Raw genomic sequence first — 19,953 nt, 5'->3', positions numbered from 1 at the left:
TCCAGATTTGTGCTGATATAGTCAGGTTCTTAAGCCAAAATTATTTTTGTTATTGAATTATTTTATTTGTGTCATGGATTTCTTGCTCTATTGTGCCCTAGGATCTTACCTCCCCCCTTGTTTTCTCCAGACCCCACCCCAGACAGGTTCATCTACAGTGAAGTGCTTCTCCTCAAGGTTACCTATACTTCCTCATTATGGAATCCAAACTGCAAACATTCATTACCTCCAGTTTCTGTGAGTCAGGGATCTGGATAAAGTTCAGCTGGGTCCTCGGGCTCAGGGTCTCTCACAAAGACTGCAATCCAAGTATTGTCCCAGGGTCTCTTGTGGGACTGCAATGAAAATGTTGTTGGGGTTGTGGTCTCATCTGAAGGCTCAACGAACAAAGGAAGTCCTCCCACACTCACTCCTGAGAAGCTTAGCAACATTTAGTCCTCACTGGTTCTTGGCCAGTGGCCTCCTTTATGTGGCTGTCTCCACAGGTCAACTCACAATGTGTTAGTTGATGTTCCTTAGAACAAGCAAGAGAGGGTGAACAAGATGAAAGCCAGAGTTTTTTGTTACTTAGTCTCAGAAGTGATGCTCTATGATTCATATCACATATTCTGTTTGCTAGGAACAAGTCCCTAGTTCCTGCCCACACTCAAGGACAGGCAGTTAAACAAAGGCATGAGTACCCTTATGAGTCATTTTAAAAGCTTCCTCAACCCACAGGTTCCTACATGATTTGACCCCAAGTGACTCTGTATTCTCAGCTCCTTCTACTTCACCTTTACTTACTTGGCTACATTGCCTTTATGTTCTTCAATCACATTAAACTTGCTCGTATGTCAGGGCCTTTGCATCTACTGTGCCTTCTACCTGGGACAGCTTCCTTCTAGATATCTTCACCACTGGCTCCATCTTTTCCTTCAAATTTTTGCTCAACTGTTTTCGAAAAGGGATTTCCTGATCATCATGTATAAAGTAGAAACTCTTCCTCTCCTGAATCCCCAGTACTCTGTGCCCTGCACACCTGCTTTTCCATCACCTGATACATATTTTTTATGTCTTTATCTTCTGCTATGAGATGTTAAGTTCCATGGGGCATATACTTTATATTTCTTTTTCTCTACTTCATCTCAGATATTTAGAAAATTGCCTGGCATGCAGAAGGTGCTTTGAGGTTTGTCAAATTATTGACTTTGCATTGTTTTATAGCCATATTTGCTAAATCATTTATACTTAATTCTGACTTTAGCTGAAGTCTTATTGCTGGCACTTGAACAGCATGACTCCCACATTTTTAAGTTCTTCTTGCACTCTTTGTCCCCCTCGCTTTTCATAATTTGTCCTTTGACCAGTTAAAGGAGATCTTGAGTCATTTTTCTTCAAAACACAATGTGTAGATGGCATGCTCCCTGAGCCGTTGCATATCTGAGAATTGCCATCTCCATTTGGTTCCTTGTTTAGTTTCATTTTTTATTTGGTTGGTTGGTCTCTAGACTTCAGTATTTTTAATTTGTTCTTTAAAATTAGAAAATTTTACCAGAATCCATTTGTTTTGCTTATGTGTATTTTTTCTCTAATTTATACTAATTGAGACTTTCATGTACCAAGCACTAAGCTAGACTAACTTCTAAGATTTTTTTTCATTAATCTCTCTTATAGGAAGTCTTTCTTGATCTATATGATTGTAGTTTTTCTTTAACTCGGAAAAGATACCCTCTCAGATTTTCTTTCCTTCTGTTTGATAAATTCTAATCTGTTTATCAGGAAAACCAATTATCCATATTCTAGTTCTTTACCATTACTCTATCATTTCTATCATCTTCTATTGCTTTAATCTGTTTCTTTCTTCCATATTCCTGGAGTGAATATTCCCTATTAGGTGTTCTATATCACTGATCCAGTATGTTGCAATGTTTTCCTTTGTACCTCTGATGGTGACTATAGTATATTTTATTCATTTATCACTTATTTATGTATCTTTTTATTCACTTATTATTTACCATTATTAGTCATTATTATTTTATGATTGTTTGCAGTGATTTACTCCTTTGTTTCTTACAAGAACCCGAATATCCTTGCCCATTGCCACGTTGCTCACTGTGCCTTTCTATTGAAGCTGTATGCTTCTGTGCTTCCTTAACTCTGAACTTAGCCATATACATGTTATTGCCAATGGAATGTGAGTGGGTATAATGGACACCAAATCCAATCAGAAAATTCAAAAATCGTACTAGGATATGTTTTAAAATAGATCTTTCATGCTTCTTCTGCATCTTGTGGGCAATGCTGTCTTTGTTCCTTTTTTAAAATATATCTTTTAGGAGGATCAATTTAGCTTTTTTTTTTTTTTCTTAATTTTAACCACCATTAAAATATAGGATGGTTGCCACTGAGCAGGGTGAATGACTTCCCCTTAAGTGTCCCTTATTGTTGACTTCAGAGTACTCCTTGGAGACTAAGATAGAAGGCAAGTTAATATGCACAGCCCCTAAACAAATGTCCAGTGTCTAGATGTCTTCCATCTGGAGTGGTATTGCAGGACTGGTAAGAGATGCTATGTATTGCTGCCTGATGGTCTGACTACTTAGGTAAACCAAAGTCATCTGTAGTTTTCATTTCTTATAAGAAACAGTAGATAAAAACTGTAACCCTTAATTGTGCTTATCCTACTGACCTCCCTTCCTTATATCATCCTATTATATGCTACATTGTTGAGATTCTTCTTCTCTAGTGGAGGAAGACAGCAAGGTCATAATGGCAGGTGCTGTAGAAGTTAAATTTCCTCAGACATCTTACATGGAGAGGAAATGGTTCCCTCCGGTTTGTGAAGCCTGCTGTCTCAGGGGAAAGATACCAGCACATACGGATGGGTGGTACAGACTTTCTTCCTTTGCCTCCCACTCATCTGTCTGTTGGTCATATCTCTGCTTCGGATAGTGGGCATCCTTCCTGGAGACTTGGATATCATTGAGCAGTATTCCCAATTTCGAGATCCTCATGACTTTTTTTTCCTTTGTATTCATTAGCAATACTACTTATTAGGCAGTATCTAATTTCATCATTTTCTCAAGTAGCTGCGAGAGAGTTCAGCTGAATTTCTACCCCTGCCGTTCTAAGAATACCTTTTCCAGCTCAGCAGGGTCTTGGGTGATAAACGAACCTTCATTTTTATTGGTCTTTTCATCTGGTTTCTTGGGTCTTGGTGGGACTAGAGCTATGGCAATGACACACTGGCTAATGGTTGAGTTTCTTTTCTCTGCCATATTTTAAGGTAAGTGTTGGCAGTGTCCAATTCTAGGAAAAGATCACAACACTGACTTCTTCAAACCTGTCACATCCCAATAAGTATTGCTGGGTGCTGGCCTTAGAAACACCTGCATATAAATTCATCCTCCACTACTTATTAGTGGTACAACTTTGAACAAATAATCCAAACCCAGTGATTATGTTTCTTCAACTGTAGTGTAGCAGTAAAATGCCCATACACTTTGGTCAGTACGAGGCGTAGAGAAAATGAAAGTACTATACTTGGGAAACAATTGGCACAAAATTGGGTGCTCGATAAATGTTGAATGTATTCTTACAATTAATATAATAATGCCATCATCTTGATGTTGTGGCTCACACTGAATGCATGAAGAATGGCAGGGTTGGGTTGTATTATGCAGGTTAACCTCATGATCCTGCAGCTACATATGTCAAGCCTATAACTACTTATCTGTGTCACTTTGGTAAATTCCTATTCCTTTTCCATGCTTCTATTTGTAAAATAAGGACAAAGAACTATATCAGGGTAGAAAATAGGCTTAATCTTTATTGTTACTCTAGTTGAACAGTGCTGAGAACCTAGAAAACAGGTTTTAAAGAATTCTGTGGCCGTGGCTGGGTTCATAAGATAAATTTGCTATAATCTATTAGCAATGTCTAGCATGGGTAGGGAGGTTGGTCACAGCTATCCCAAATATTCCAGGCCTAAACTAAATGTTCTCTAGGGATTTTCTCAATGCCCAATCATCTTGTTCCTTTTCTGAGTCTTCTTGATGGGCCTTTGTAATTTGGTGACATCCTGTCCATCCAAATGAGTATTTAGTATCAGTGAAGTAAAAAGTAGATGTGGATACTCCAGTTAAGAATCTGAAAGGAGAGTGGTAGACCATGAGACCATGAAGCTGTTTCTCCAAATGGAATGAGGGTTTCTTTGAGACTTCACTGCAATTTGAGAGAGAAAGAGGGAGAGAGAAAGAAAGAAAGAATTTTCATCAAAAGGGAAAACAAGATTGCTCCCTAACGTTACACATATAAACCACATCCCAGTGATGCCATGTAGGGTTTGGAATATCATTTGCTGGTAGGTTTCTGTCCAATAACATTTAGTAATGGATACACCAGTGGGTTTAACCAAACCAGAAACAGTTATTTCCTGATTTCCAATTGAAAGTTACAGGTTTCTAACAGTTGTATCATTATATTAATGTGTGCTACAGATAGGTTATTTTAGAAATTGATTTATCCACTTCCTTGATATTTAGGATCTAAGACAACAGTGTTTTATTTCTGGGGGTAACTTGGTTAACTAGGGTAATGAAATTTGATTTTTATGAATCTTTAGAAAGAAATCATGTAAATCACTTCTCAGTCTTGCATTTTTGTAAGGTTGTCCATTGGTATCTTATCCATCTTAAGCACAACATTCTTCCTGCAAGTCAGAGATATTTGCCTTAGTTTTAAAAGCTTTTCGGGTATTGATTTGATACTAGGTTTTCTTTCTTTACAATTTCTATGGCAGGGTGTATTCTTCATATTTCCTTCTTAATATGCCTCACTTCAGACAGCTACAGCATCTGTTGGGTCCTGCTATTGTGAATTTGTGATCTCTGGCAAAACAAAAATCACCAGCCTGTAGTCATGCTGTTCCACTGGATATGATGAAAAAAAAAACAATATTTTAGATGGTTTTCTCAGAAACAATCAATACTATAACATGAATTTTATTCACAGCATTCCCTCAACAAGGCTTTATGATAGAAGGGCATTTGTAGAGGGGAATTTATGAATATGACAGCAGCAATAAGCAGCTGAAAATAATCTATGAGACGTTTTCAAATTACCCCTCATGAGCTGTAGTCCTTGTGAAAGATAATTTGTGGTTCTCACAGAATACCCTGCAAATTGGGTCTTTCATCTGCAATGTTTTTTTATAGTTAAAACATTTCATTTCTCATATTAACAAGTGATAACTCTGCATTTGTTAATCTAAACAATTTGATTTCTATTTTTCTGTGCTGAGAGGCTGTTGACATTTCAGGGTAAGTAATTATTTTCATTGCCAACTGCTGTTTGTGGTGACTGTAGGCAAAAGATAGAAATCTGAATATACATAGGCATTGTTTTAATCATTTTCCTTGAAAAGTATTCATAAAACAGGAATCTCTTTGCCTGTGTTATCATCTGTACTTAGAAATCTAATAGGACTTGGGTGTTGATGAGTGAAGATTCTAGCCACACTCAGGGTTTTCTGCAGTGTGTTGGAAACTCTCTCATATACCCACTGTGGGCAGGGGGATGGTGTTGACCTGCAGTGTCACCAAGCCTCTGGCAGAGCACTGTGCACTCTTGGTCTTAAGCCACAGTAATGAAAGGGAGCATGTATTATTGGCCTTGGTAGCTTCCAGCTTATTTAATACCTGTTCAAGTATCTTAGGGCTAGTTGCCAGGATGACATGGCGAATGCTCACGAGAACACCTCTCACCATGCCTGGTACCTAGTGTGAGCTCTAGAAATACTTGTTGAAATGAGGATGACATAAAAAGATCTTCTAACTTTCCTTTGTCATGTTGCCTTCTTGGCCAAGTACTTATGGTCCAGGGCAAGGGAAAGAATAACTTTTTTCACCTAGAAAGCAATCATTCTGTCCTTAGACTGGATGCTCAGCCTTGCCCACTGAAGTGCTGCCCAAGGTGGAGCAGAAATGTGGCACCAGGGCTTGGGATGGAGTTGGAACAGTCAGCTTTCTCTGGGGTCTGTTTTTTATCTTAAAATCCATGCTGATTTTTCAACCTACTCCTCAACATATCGAGGTTTATTTTAACATTCAGGAAAAAAAAATCAACACCAAACTTGATACTTGCCCCCCTAGAAAATCATGTAGCAAAACTGCTGCTCTAAGAAGATGGTTTATCTTTAGCTTGTGGTGTGCTAGTTGTGAGGCACTGGGCAGGTGTAGATGGCCTCTGTGATGAATAGGGGAGCATTGGTGTGTGTCCTGCAGGGTAAGCTGTGGTAGGTTTCTCAGTAGTTCCCTTGGCCTCTTTATACTATTGGCCAAGGCTCTGACTGCATCAGACAGGGAGAGAGTACTCCTGCTGTGTGGACCTCCCATTCACATTCCAGGTTAGGGAATGGACTACTAATTTAGGATCCAAACTGATTTTTACATGGCCTGAAGGAATGAATGTAGAGCCAGTACTCTGAATGGCAAATGTGTTTTATCCTTTGAACCGATTCCAATTGATTAGTTCTGGTTGCCTATAGTGCTGTCTTAAGAAGGCATCTGTGTTGCATCAGGGCTCAGCTGGGAGGAGTGCTGGGATTGATTAGCGATGTCTGTCAAGGCCTCTGGAGGGACCACTGACCCTATATTCGCCATTCTTTGCTTTTGACATGTCCTTAACTCCTCTCTGTAAAATGATTTTAATTCTAACAGGTGACTCTAAGTATGAGATAGGGCATTGTGAGAGAGAGCAGATAGATGACATTTTAAGAAAACACGCATGAGAAAATGCACATTTACAAAATGCAAAAATCTGGAGCCAATTATTGCCATTACAGAAAGATTCCATGAAAGGCTCCTTTAAATAGCGAGCTCCCCTACTGCATTAAAATGATGATTTAATTTACAAAAATTCACTTTGCATGCAACTCTTCAGGACTGTGCCTGTGGAGTAAAGCAAGCCACACCTGATTTTTTTTTTTTTTTTTAAAACCTCGGCCCAAATAATGTTCAGGATGGCTGCTGCCACCTATCTTGAGTCTCTTGATAATTCCCACTCTCTCCAGACTTCCTTTCTACTTCCTATCCCAGAGTGTTGAGTAGACAGTCTGGGTGGTGGTCAACAGCTGCTGGCTTCCACCCTGCCACGGCTGCATTTCATTAGTGGGTAAACTGATTGCTCTCAGTGTGTTTATGTGTGGGTGTGGCTGTACAAGTCTGTGCACTCTGTACACTATGTGTGTAGATACAGATACACACAAGCCATTATCTTGCTCTCAGCCCACTCTAAATTCATTCCTGCTGTAAGAGTTATAAATGGAAGGTTCCAATCGCCTGGTGGATACAGCCTTTTGGTAACATGTGCCCCGGATTCCAACTCCCCGTCCTCTTTGTGTTTGTTTATATGTTATTTACCCTCGCATCAGAAAACTTCCCCAGACCTTGGGCTCGAGTCCCATTATCCAGACATGGAACCCTCCTCTTCCTCTGTGGCCTAGAAAGCCCCAAATGGTTTTCTGATTTAGAAAATTAAATATAATCTGACTCTTGTGGCAAGCTTTGCAATTCCCAACCAACAGACTCTCCCATTAAATATAGACATACACAACATCTAAAAGTATCACCAATCTCAGATGAGTTTGAATTATAGAAGCATTCACTGCCCCTCGGGTAAGATTGCCAGCTTCTTCCCAGGCACTCAAAATTGGGAAGTTTTCCAGTGGACCATAAAGCTCTCAGGAATGCTAACTAACACACGTGTTTGAATTTCTGTTGCTCTTTTAAAGCGACTTAACACAGGGAAGAGTACCTGAGACGTGTATCTTTTCTTTCCCTGTATACTGCCTTCCCCCCACCCAGAGTCATTGCAATAACTTTTCAGGCACAGAGCACAAGTGTCGTCTCTATTTCAAATACAGCATTTTTAAAATATCAACATAACTTTTCCCCAGGAGAATATTTATATGGATAGGTCTTTTTCTGTTGAGAAAAGGAAGACCTTTGCAGTGAATGCATCAACCCTACTCATATACTTTCTCTGACCTAAAATGATTCTTCCTTTTTGAGATGGAGGCTCTCAGGCTGGTGAGCTGTCATACAGCTCTTTTCCTTCCATCTTCACAGGCTCATTAGTCTGAGCCAAGCGTCCCCCATGGTACTGGGCTGTGACAGCTGCATAGGTGCATCCGTAGATGGCAGCCGCCAACATCATGAGACACACGATCCCGCACACAACCCCAGTGATGATAACAGTGGCCACAGCGTGACGCAGGTTGGCCGGCCTTGGCTTGGGTTTGAGCTCACACTCTGGGTGGTCTCGCTCCCCTGTGCTGTGGCTCTCAGGAGGCTTGGGGACAGGCTGGTGGGCAGAACCCAGCTGCTGTCCCCTCAAGGACCCCACATCCAGAGAAGGGAAAGGGCAGGGCTGATACAGCTCATGAGGGATCTTCAGGAGTTCCTTTCCCTTCCAGGTGTCCGGTGATGCACAGATGACACTATCTGTTATTCCCCCTTTAAAAAAAACAAAAGCAAAGGATGATAGCAGACCCTGACACAACTGAATACCAAAATCCTCAACCTGCAAAAACTCAGGCAGATGGAATATATACAGCACCTGTTCCCCCCCACCCTTGGATTCAAAGGACTTAACCATAGTTTATGATTTTAGGATTTCTAAATTGGCTAAATGCTAAAAATGCCACACACTATGCTCAATTGTGTATGACCAAGAATTTGTTAGAATCCAGGTCACTGCTACTTTATAAATGCTGAGGGAGAAATGAGGCAGAAGCTGACAAGAAGGGCGGTCAACCTGAGATACTGTTGCCAAAAACAAGCTCACTACTCACTCCCTTAAGGAACCCTGCCATGCAGGACAGCTACTGTACCAAATTCCCATCGGAAATCTGAAATAATAAATAAATACAACAAATGTCCTTTGTTGTGACATTGTGTGTTAATTACAATACCTATGTGTCTACCAACACTCTTCGGTGATGCCAAATGGGGGGTCAATGGCCTTTTGAGTGTTTGTATATCTTTGACAGTAATATTAGTTTAGTTCATGGGATTAAGTACAATTAACATGTCTCCTCGGGCCTTGGAACATTCAGTAATTTGAGAACCAAACTTTCCAACACGTTATTAGAGCCAGTTTCCACTCTCTTGTAAGGTGATTGATTTCCTCAGGTTTGTAGATTCCTGTTGTTCAGGGAAGACTTGAGTGCCTAGTAATTGTTTCCTAGAAAGAACATTGAGCTAATAGATTTCATTCTGGCCAAATATGACCATTGATTTACTCTCTGACCTCAAGCAAATTCATTTCTCTGACTATATTTTTTGCCATAAAAACACCGTATTTATATCTGACTTGATAGTTGGCAATGCACTGTTTAGTAAGTCCTCACAACTCTGCTTTAATGGGTAATTCTTGTCCAAGGTCACCCAGGTAGGCCGTAAGGGGGGAGATCAGCCCTCAAACCCAGCCCAGCCCCATGATCCCGGTTTTCCCACTGTACTCTCTGACTCTCTCCACATTCTGCTCCCTCTTCCCTCTCCCCTCTGGAGTCTTTTGAGGTCAGCAGAGTTAATGCAATAACCCTCAGTAAAGCCCTGTGACTGGGTGGAGCCTGGCCTGTGTGACCTGTGGCTCAGCTCCCCTGGCTGCCATGAACTCCTCCCCGAGAATGGCTATGCAGCCTGGCACCATTCTTAGCCAAGTCAGATTGGAGATCCTTTGTACATACCACAGGTGGATTATGATATTATACCAGAAAGTCACATGTGGGATATGATCACTTCAATGTTATTATAACCTTCTATTGCACAGCTCTTCGGAGTTTGCAGAATGCCTTCCATCCATCATCTGGGCCTCATAAGCCGAGTCCTACAAGGCACTATGAGTAAATGGGGCCATGTTGCAGTGCCTTCATTATCATGGCCGAGGTCATACCGGGATTAGTGGCAATGGCAAAATTCAACCCACAGCTTTTTGTTGCCACTGCTTGAAAATGAATTGCCTACTACCAGAGTCAGTTGGGCTCCTCTTGGCTTCTTCAGTGATCCCCCTGAGGCAAGAGCCCCAACCCTAAATCAAAAAGGTAACAGAGGAATTTCTTCCTTTCCTGAGCTGACATGCAGGAGGACAGAGGTGCAGAGTGGCTGCTCCTGATGGGGCCTAGGTGCCATCAGGCTATGCTGAGGCTAAGGATCCCTGCCTCAGGGACCATTTCATGCCTCTGCCCAGGAATGTGTTATAAGGCAGAAGGCCAAAGAAACCGAAATGAAGTGTGGAGCTTTGAGAAGTGATGATATTCAGCCTCGCCAGAGAACATGGAGACCCCCCCCAGGGCCAGAAAGGCTGCCTGCCATGGGACCAGCAGTTCTGTGAGCTGACTCATCCCCAGACTGAGGTGGCCCACCCAATCACTTCAGGCTTGAACACTATCTTCTCCAATTTCAAGCTTCCTGCTGGTCAGTTTTAGGGTGAGAGGCATGGCCTCTGGACTCACAGTGCCAAGAAATACACAGGCTAGAGCCTGGGACACAGCTGGAAGTTAGGGGCTATAGCCATCAAGAGCTCCACGGCCACTAGTGCAGCTGTGTCCTCAGGATTTACCTCACAGCCTTCTACCACCATCTCCTCAGCCACGACCCCAGGAGGCATATCTGCTGATGACAGCTTGTGGGTGGCCCTCCCTTCTAGATCCATGGAAGTTGATAACATAAGAAGTTCCAGCTTGCTGAGACCTCACTGTCCTCCGTCAGGTCACTGGTAGCTCTTTACCAGTGTCTTGGAAGAAACTAGATTCAAATCTTGAGCCTATTACTTAGCTGTACAACCCTTAGCAAGTTACTTGACCATTCTTTGCCTCTGCTTGCTCATCTGGAAAGGGAGGGGAGAGGGATTTATAATGAAAATCATCTCACAGGATCACTCTGAGGTTCAGTTGGGTTAAGTAGGTCAAGTACTCAGCACAATGCCTAGCTATAAATGTTTAATACAGTTAGCTATTGACACGAAGATGATTTGTTTACTCTTGAATGGAGAGGAATACTAATTACAAAATCTATGTGCATGCTTTTGTGAAGGAGACATTTGATAGGTATTCATCAAAGCATGTTTTTTGGCCCTTGGGCCCACAGGAAGGCAAAATTTCCCCATTCTTTGTGCTCAGGTTGGGAACTGTTGTATGAGGCCCATGGAACCAATGAATGCCACTTTCAGGCCACAAAGTCCCCTGCTTTAATCCTCCATGTGATATATTCCTACTGGATGGTAACCTTAGAGGATAAAGTGGCAGTATTAGAAGCCGGAAGGGGCTTATGTCCCTGAATGACTGTGTGGGACCCAGCCCTAGCCCCCAGTTCCCTTGGGTCTAACACAAGTGAGCAATAATAGACTCTTATTGCACCCATCACTGATGGGTGTCCTGTCAACCAGCCTGTCCTGACTAATACCACTACTGTTTGTATTCATTTATGATCCTTTAAAAAAAAATAAGCTCTTGACCAATACCTATTTTGCCTTACGCAGTATATATTATTCTCCGTGGAGTCTGAGAATCAGAATGGGCCTCAGGAACTCTCTGGCTTAACTCTGTCAGCTTCCACCTGGTGATGCTGAGAGCTAGGGAGGGAGATTAATTTGTGTGAAGGTCACCAGTGAGTTTGTGGCAGAGTAGGGGGAACTATCTCCTGTCTCCTATATGATGTTGCTTCTAGTGTCCTGGACCTGGAAACTATCTTTTGTCAAGAAATGCTCTTCAATGAAAACTCTCTGAGGTTTGGCTGATGATCAGCATTTAGGTGGAGCATAATAGCTAAAGCCACTTCACCTCTAGGTGTGAGAAGTTTTATTCAAGACCTCCTACAAGTACGATTTTTGCCACATTCTATGCCCTCTGTTGTAGGTCAACTTGAAGATTAGTTGGCTAGTAATAGACTATTTGCTATTACATTGTTGAGGGGGATTCTTAACTCAATATTGTATATCTGAACTCATGCTGTGCTCTATCCACCTTCCTCCTATGTAACTGCTGCAACCATCCAGACTCTATTGACTCTCTGATTCATGTCTATAGCTCTGAGATCTTCCTGAGTTAGAGGTCCAAATACAGCCACCAACTCAGAAGCACCCCTTGGATGTGTAATGGGCACCTGAAACTTGACTTGCCCCAGATTGAACTCTAGATTTATCATCTCTCCCTCATCCTCACCCACTTGCAAAGAATGCAGGGCAAAGACCCCACTCCCCAGTCTGCCCCTTATCAGCCCCTGCAGTCACTGTTTATGTGGTTAACCATGCAGGATCAAACAAATCACATCTTCCATAATACACTCTTTTCTTTTTTTTTCTTCATTTTCCATTCCAATCCATTAGCCATTTCTATCAGTTCAGTATTCCAGATATCTCCCAAAGTTGATCATTTCTCATGACCTTGGCTTGGGCTACCATCTTCTCTTCCCAGGGTGAGTGAAATCACTTTCTGTCCCTCATCCCCTTGCTGTTGCTTCTGCATCCTGTGGTCTAATCTCCTTCCAATCACCAGATTCACCTTTTGAAATGTAATCAGATATTGTTTCCTTGACTAAAATTCTTCAAGAAAGCTCCATTTCATCAAAAATAAAATCCAGATGACTCAGCCCACTCTGCACGTTCCTACATGAGCTGGCCCCTGAGTACTTGTGTTGTTGCCTCATCTCTGTCCCTTCCTCTGTCCTAGCTACTCTGTGTGCCTCTCTTGTCTCTTAGATAAGCCGAGCTCACTCCCCTGTCAGGGCCTTTGCAATTTCTATTGTTTCCCACAATTATTTCATGGCTTCTTTCTCCTCATTGTTCAGATTCTGCTCACCCTTGTCGCACCTCCTTGGAGAAATCTTCCCGGTCCTTCCTCTCTGAAATGGGACTCCCATCCTATTGCTGCCTCTCCACTCATGCTGCCTCCTTGTTTCCCTAGCACCAAGTGCTGTCTGAACTTGGATATGAATTGGCTGTCTTATTTAACATCTGTTTCGGCTACCAGAGTGTAACCTCCATGATGGTAGAGCTTTTCTTGTTCACCTTTTCTCGTTGCCTAGAAAAGTGCCTAGCAGATAGGTGGCACTCAAGCACAGGAATAAATGAATGATGCTTGAAAATCAAAAGGAGGGATGCCTGGGTGGCTCAGTGGTTGAGTGTCTGCCTTTGGTTCAGGTTGTGATCCTGGAGTCCTAGGATCAAGTCCTCTCTGCGGGGAGCCTGCTTCTCCCTCTGCCTATGTCTCTGTCTCTTTTTCTGTGTCTCTTATGAATATATAAACAATATCTTTTAAAAAAAAAGAAAATTAAGAGGAAAGAAGCACTGTGATATAGGGGAAAGAATGTGGGGCCAAGACCCAATAGTCATTCATTCTATTTTCTCTGCTTCTACTCTGTCATCTTGGGGAAGTCCCTGATCATCTCTGAGCCTCCCACATCCTATTGATTCTAGGTGAGCATTGAGTTAGATAAATCAGCATGGATGTGTTCCCATAAATATTTACAAAAACAGAAGATGGGGGCAGCCCGGGTGGCTCAGTGGTTTAGCGCCGCCTTCAGCCCAGGGTGTGATCCTGGAGACCCAGGATCAAGTCCCGCGTTGGGCTCCCTGCGTGGAGCCTGCTTCTCCCTCTGCCTGTGCCTGTGCCTCTCTCTCTTTCTCTGTGTGTGTGTCTCTCATGAATAAATAAATCTTTTTAAAAATCTAAAAAAAAAAAAAACAAAACAAAACAGAAGATGGGTTGGATTTGGCTCTTGGGCTGTAGTTTGGTGACCCCTGGGTGATTTCCAGAGCCCTCATTTTTATTCTAGATTCCTTTGCTTTGATTTTTTTATCATCTGGTTAAAGAAAAAGTAAAGCAACTTTAGAGAGGAGTCCCTACTGCATCCAGTTTCAGTAACAGTGGTATTTGCTAAAGCAGAAGGGATAATCTCAGGGAAGATTATTGCTTTCAAATTGGTAGAACCATATACAGGAGAAAAACTCCTAAAGAGAGATATCATGCTGGATCACACTTGAAAATTAAAATTTTGTGCCACTTTGGAGTTGAGCGATGATTCAGAGGGTAAATTTCCCTCCTTCTTAAGGGCCTGCAGCTCTCATATAAATAATGTTGTTAATCAAAAAGTGGAAAGGGGGTGCCTAGGTGGCTCAGTCACTTAAGTGTCTGCTGGCAGCTTAGGTCATGATCTTGGGGTCCTGGGATCAAGCCCCACGTCAGGTTGTCCCCTAAGTGGGGAGTTTGTTTCTCCCTTTCCTCTTCCCTTCCCCCTGCTTGTTCTCTCTCTCTCTTTCTCTCCAATAAATAAATAAAATCTTTTAAAAACCAGTAGAAAGTTATCTCCATGAATCATATTTGTAGATGAATTTAAATCCTGATTTAAACACCCTGTCTAATGACTTACTACCTCTCTTGCCATCCATAAAATAACATCAGCGTGAAAAAGCTTACACTGGCCCTTTGCACACTCTCCAATGTTCCTTCTAATGCAGACAAGAGATGAGATTCACACTAGGCTGGTAACACGCAGGTGGGGCTGGGGGTGGAGTCCAAACAGATGTTACTGACCTTTATAGATAAATTTCTCCAGCCAGAGTTTAAGACTGAGCAAGTGGCAATTGCATTTCCAGAGGTTGTCCTTGAGAAATAAAAGCCTCACACTGGGCATGGATTCTAGGAGTGCTCGATCAAGCTGCTGAAGCTGGTTTTGTTGAACTGCAAATACGGTTAGGTTCTCCCAAACCTTACCCAGGGAGGTGGGAAGGTGGGTTATGTTGTTTGATGACAAATCAAGCTCCCTCAGCTGTGGGAGGGAGTGGAAAAGTCTGCTTTCCAGAGAGTGCAGGGAGTTCTGGGTTAGGTTTAAGACCTTCAAGTGATGAAGTCCCTGGAAAGCTCCGGGGGCCAGGTTTGAAAGGGAATTGTTGCACAGGTTCAGGGTCGTTAGCTGGGGCACTGACCTAAACGCGAAAGCAGGAAGCCGCTGTATCTGGTTATCTTGCAAGTGCAGCGTTAGAGTCTGCGGAGGCAAATCAGAAGGGATTTCAGCCAGACCCTGCTGGCTGCAGTCTACAGAATGTGAGGATGAGTGACAGCGGCACTTCTCCGGGCAGCCGCACACCCCCTGGAGCAGGACAATCGCGCCACAGAGCAGAAGCAGGTCACCTACAGCAAACAGAGAGAGAGAGAGAGAGAGAGAGGAGAACCAATTTGTAAGCGGTGTCAGCATTGCTTGACATGTGCCCCTCTGAAGTCACAAGGAACAGGCAGGAGAGGGCCTATCATTCCCCACCCTTAGGAGAATCAGGGAACCGGGCACCTCCCCAGTGGGGTCAAATGTTGCACATTCTGTGCTGACTATTGTCAGAGCCTTGGAAAAGTTACCTCCTCAAGTAGCTTGTTAACTGGAAGATGAAAGGCTTAATGATATCAGAGAGAAAGGTGAAAAAAATCTTGAGGGGGACACATGTCTGTTGTAGGGACAGCGGAATTCTCTGAGGCCAGAAGTTTAGAAAAATGACAGGCCAATCAGATAGTCGCATTTCTGAAAAGTGTGCACCAGATCAGTGATGTCCAGAAGAACCTGCTGTGGCGATGGGAATGATCTGTATCTGCTGTCCAGTGTGGTGTTCCTTAGCTGCATGTGGCTACCGAGCTCCTGAAATGTGACTACTGCAACCGAGTCCTGAATTGTTATTTGCATTTAATTAATTTAAATTTAAATAGCCACATGGTGCTGATGGTGACCATCCTGGATTGGGCGAGTTTAAAGTATTCCTATGTATTGATGTGCGTCTTTGCAGGTGTAAAAATTCCATGAATGATGATTGTCTCACCTTTTATTCAAGAGATTTAAAAAATACAGACCTATGTTCCTATAACAAAGTTCTGTCAATCAATCCTTTACAGGTTGTCATATTTTTCATCTTTTTTTCTTTTAACTTAAAGAAACAAAGCATTACTGATACAGTTGAAATCCCTTTGATTCGCCCCCAAGTCATGTTTTCCAACATGAAGCCCCCTCTCCCCTACCATTACTGAAGTATCCCTCTGGGCCTTTAAAAATTAACACTTAATAACAACAACAACAACAACAACAGCAAATAGTCATCTAGCACAGGTTTTGAACCCAACACCATTGTACTATTGTAAGTGCATTATAGTATTATGTTAATATTATATATATAACCAACTAATATTACATATAATTGTATATGATTATCTTATATAATATGTGATATGTTTAAATAAATAATTATATAATATATTAATATTTATTATATATCAATTAATATGTTATTATATGTAACTATATATTATAACATATTATATGTATTAATTTAATTCTCATAACCTTGCAAGTCTGATTCTGTTGGATTCCCATTGTAAAGGTGAGGGAACTGAGGCATGGGGAAGCTAAACCACTTGTCCAAAGTCACAGATAGTAGTAGAATCATCATTTGAACCCAGTCTGCTTTCAGAGTCTGTAAGGATCCTTACCTGCTGTGCTTTACCACCTGTCAAACTTTTACACACAGACACACACTACATAATGTTTTATATTGTGTTCTTTAAGACTCTACATAAATATAGTCATTGGCATGTCTTATTCTGCCATTTACTCTGTTCACTCAAAACTAACCTAACCATGTAAATATAGAGTTCATTCATTCATTCCTTTTTTTTTTTTTAAGATCTTATTTATTTATTTGACAGAGAGAGAGAGCCTAAGCCAGGGAAGCGGCAGGCAAAGGGAGAGTGGGAAAAGCAGGCTCCCTGCTGAGCAAGGAGCCAGAGGCCAATTTGGGTCTTGATCCCAGGACCCTGGGATCGTGACCTTGAGCTGAAGCCAGACGCTTAAACTACAGAGCCACCCAGGCGTCCCATTCATTCCTTTTAAATACTATAGATGATTCCATGGTGACACCATGCCAAATTTAATATATTGCCACTCTCTTACTGATGGGCATTTGAGTTGCTGCAATTTTCCTTCACTATAAACAATGCTGCAGAGCATCCTTAGAGCAACTTGGCCATGCAGATTTTATGAAGAGGATCTCTAGAATCAACAGGAGCCTCCATGCAAGGTTCAGAGAGGCTGCTGAGTTGACATTTTTTTAGATACTGCTAGATCAATCTCCAGAGTAGCTATATTACACCTTGCTTTTTTTCCTGGGACTTGAATTTCAAAATATGGCAAATATCTGTCAAGGACGTTTTGTTCAATTGGTAGAATAATTCACAAGGCCATGCAATAATATTTAAAACTTAAGATGATTATCTATTTATAAAGAAGGCTCTTGGAAGAGTCTGTTTGTTTTGTTTGGACCTTAACTAGGGAAAGAAACAATGTGGCTGCCCGATGCACCGAACCCTTGAATTCCCGACTGAGGGCAGCAGGGAAGATGTCTGGAGAACCTTCTGAAGATACTGCTTCGTTTAGTTCAGCTCAAGGGATGCAAAACATCATAGTCCCCTTTCCTTTTCCTAAATATAAAAGAGCAAAATCTTTCTCTTCCTTTCTATAATTTTGTAAATCATCTAAATGACTCCTTTCAAAGCCAATGCACCTTCCTGGGAGAGGAGAGTCAATGCCCCACTTCAACTGTGGGTCTCAGGCAGCAGTTAGTTGCACGAAATCAAATCTCAAACCAGAGAACACGTTTTCCACAGAATCCGCTAATCTATTAGTGAAAGGCTTGTCTTTCTGAGCTGATAGCCAGTTTGCTCGTTCTTCCTTTAGTGCCAGTCCCCTCGCCTGCCCGAGGGGCATGATATATCCCCTCCAACTTGAAGCCCTGTATTTTCTCTATGAAATGGCCCATGGCATGCCAACTGCATATCCAATCGTGGCTGGGTACATTTGTCCCCACACCCTTCTTCCGACCCAACATGGCACAAACATAAATTCCCCCACCAGAGACATTTTTCATATGTTTGGTGTTTGGAGAAAGACTACTTGAAAGTTAAGTTTCCCTCAGATACCTTGTTGAGAGGAGTCCCTTCCTCCCACGGATAAGAACTTTCTAAGGCGCGAGGGGATTGATCACGGCTCACCTTTCATGGCTGCGTCTCCACAGACTCCCTCGTGGAACCCGTAGCCCTCCTTTATTAATGTGCAGATCAACCCACCGAGGGCATGGCAGACTCAGGGTCCAGCTTGTCATTCACTCTCTCAGGATCCCGCTTGTGCTTTTCTTCAATGCAGAAAGCGGTCGTCGCTTTCAGGAGGCCACTTATTTAAGCAATCCTGCCCCCGTCTCCATCTGGCTGGGACTGTTTTCCATAAGAGGATCTTTCGATTGTGCCCCCTCTTCTTTCTTAAAGTGTCGGCCTTCCCAGGATCATCCCTGCCTTTCCCATTCAGACGACGAGCCCCAGGAAGAATGTTTGTCAAACCTCAGTGAACAGCTGTAGCGTTCAAACATGACCCCGATGGCTCAGCCTTTCTGATTATTTAATCTGCTTGAAGTCCAGGGCACCAAAATAAAACTGCCTTCTTAATCCGGTGGTGGTGGTTTCTGAATTCTGTTGACTTCTTGACCATGCTGTGTCAACCCTCGGCACGTTGGGGGGCACTCGCCGTGGATCCTCGGTCTGGGGGTCTGGCCACGGAGCCAGCAGAGTGTGTAATGTGAGGACAAATCGGCCTGCTGGAGGCTGACACGGTTTCCACAGCGCGCTTGTTTGGTCATCGAAGGCTTATTCAGCCAACATCCGTAGGGATTAGCCGTGCTGACAGGGTCTTGATGCCCTGAAATTCATAGTCATGGTTTGGACATCACAGGCTCTTCTCGCTGGTGCCACAAATACTTCTCAGCTGCTTCTTTTCTTACCCCCCTCACCCCCGCCTCCCCGGCCTGACCTTTCGGTTCGCGGGACTTTGGAAACGCTTCTCAGCCTTTCATCGTTTCCCTGATGCCGAGGTTCCGGCCCTTTCCTCATTTTTCACATATAAAACAATAAAGCTGCCCCGTGAGCATCAGGCATCAATGAACTGTGACTGTTCCCTCATTGAAGCCGTTGGGAACTTGCCCACCAGAGACTGGAACATTCCTTTGAATGTGCAAATCCCCCGTCATTTGCTGAGCTGGGGTTTCGATCCCAGGAGCTGCTCTTCAACTTGGCGAAATGCTCCCGTGCCCGGGGCCTCTACATGAGGTAAGACCCTTGCTTTTGTGGCGGTGGCGGCCTAAAGAGGCATCGCTGGCCCCAGGCAGCGTCCTAGAGCAGTTGCGTGTGGGATTCGGGATTAGGTGGGTCTGGATTTGAATTCCACTTCACCATTCATCAGCTCCAGGTCCCTGGGTGAGCAGCCCGCCCTCTGGGGTCCTCAGCGCCTTATCTTTGACGGGGAGATAGTGGTATTTTTTGCTTCCCAGGATTGTTCCCAGGATTAAGTTAGAGCAAGCAACGCCATGACCCAGAACTCCTTAATAAGCATTCACAGTTACCCATGAGAATGCCTTGCAGGACTTCTGTGCTGCTAGTGTTCAAAGGGCAGCCTTCAGTTGACAGGTAGGAGGACGGTCCTGGCTAAAGCTTGGGACACCTGGCCCCTCATGCCACTCAGGTGGTACCAGAGGACCCTTGTGAACCAAGTTGAAAAATTGGATTGTGACTCTCCTTTGGAGCCTGCTCTTTGGAATCTCTTGTACCCTCTGGCCATGTCCTTTCCAGCCTCACAGAACCCAGTATACCCATCCTGCCCCCTTCCTGAAAAATCAAAAATCTGCTTTACCCACCCTGCTACCTTTTGTCCTCTTCTCCAAAGTTCTTTGAGTACTAGCGATACCATGGAGAAAAGTCAGGTGTAGGTGACTGAGAGCCTTTTAAACCTTCATAAGGGCTAACTGGCTCCTTTCTCCCCACCTCCCCCCTTCTCTCTCTACTTGCAGGTATATAGAATCATAATCATTCCTTAGTGATACATGACCAGAATTATGTAG

General features: G+C 43.0%; 2 protein-coding genes across 2 annotated transcripts in view; one reads left to right on the top strand and one right to left on the bottom strand.

Annotated features, from left to right (window-relative positions):
* CACNA2D3 (calcium voltage-gated channel auxiliary subunit alpha2delta 3) overlaps nt 1-19,953 on the top strand; it is an 842,189-nt gene that overhangs the window by 696,106 nt on the left and 126,130 nt on the right. The gene's annotated exons all lie outside the window — the stretch shown is intronic.
* Nucleotides 8,062-18,068, bottom strand: LRTM1 (leucine rich repeats and transmembrane domains 1). The gene is made up of 3 exons (XM_055343216.1): nt 18,062-18,068; nt 14,573-15,169; nt 8,062-8,495 (listed from the first exon to the last, which is right to left on the bottom strand). The coding sequence occupies exons 1-3, from the start codon at nt 18,066-18,068 to the stop codon at nt 8,062-8,064; spliced, it is 1,038 nt and encodes a 345-aa protein (XP_055199191.1).

Source organism: Nyctereutes procyonoides, unplaced genomic scaffold, assembly GCF_905146905.1.
Source record: "Nyctereutes procyonoides isolate TBG_1078 unplaced genomic scaffold, NYPRO_anot_genome, whole genome shotgun sequence".
In the NCBI taxonomy this organism is placed as follows: Eukaryota; Metazoa; Chordata; class Mammalia; order Carnivora; family Canidae; genus Nyctereutes; species Nyctereutes procyonoides.
The sequence above is the reverse complement of the archived record's forward strand: the minus strand, read 5'-3'. Positions and strand labels throughout refer to the sequence as shown.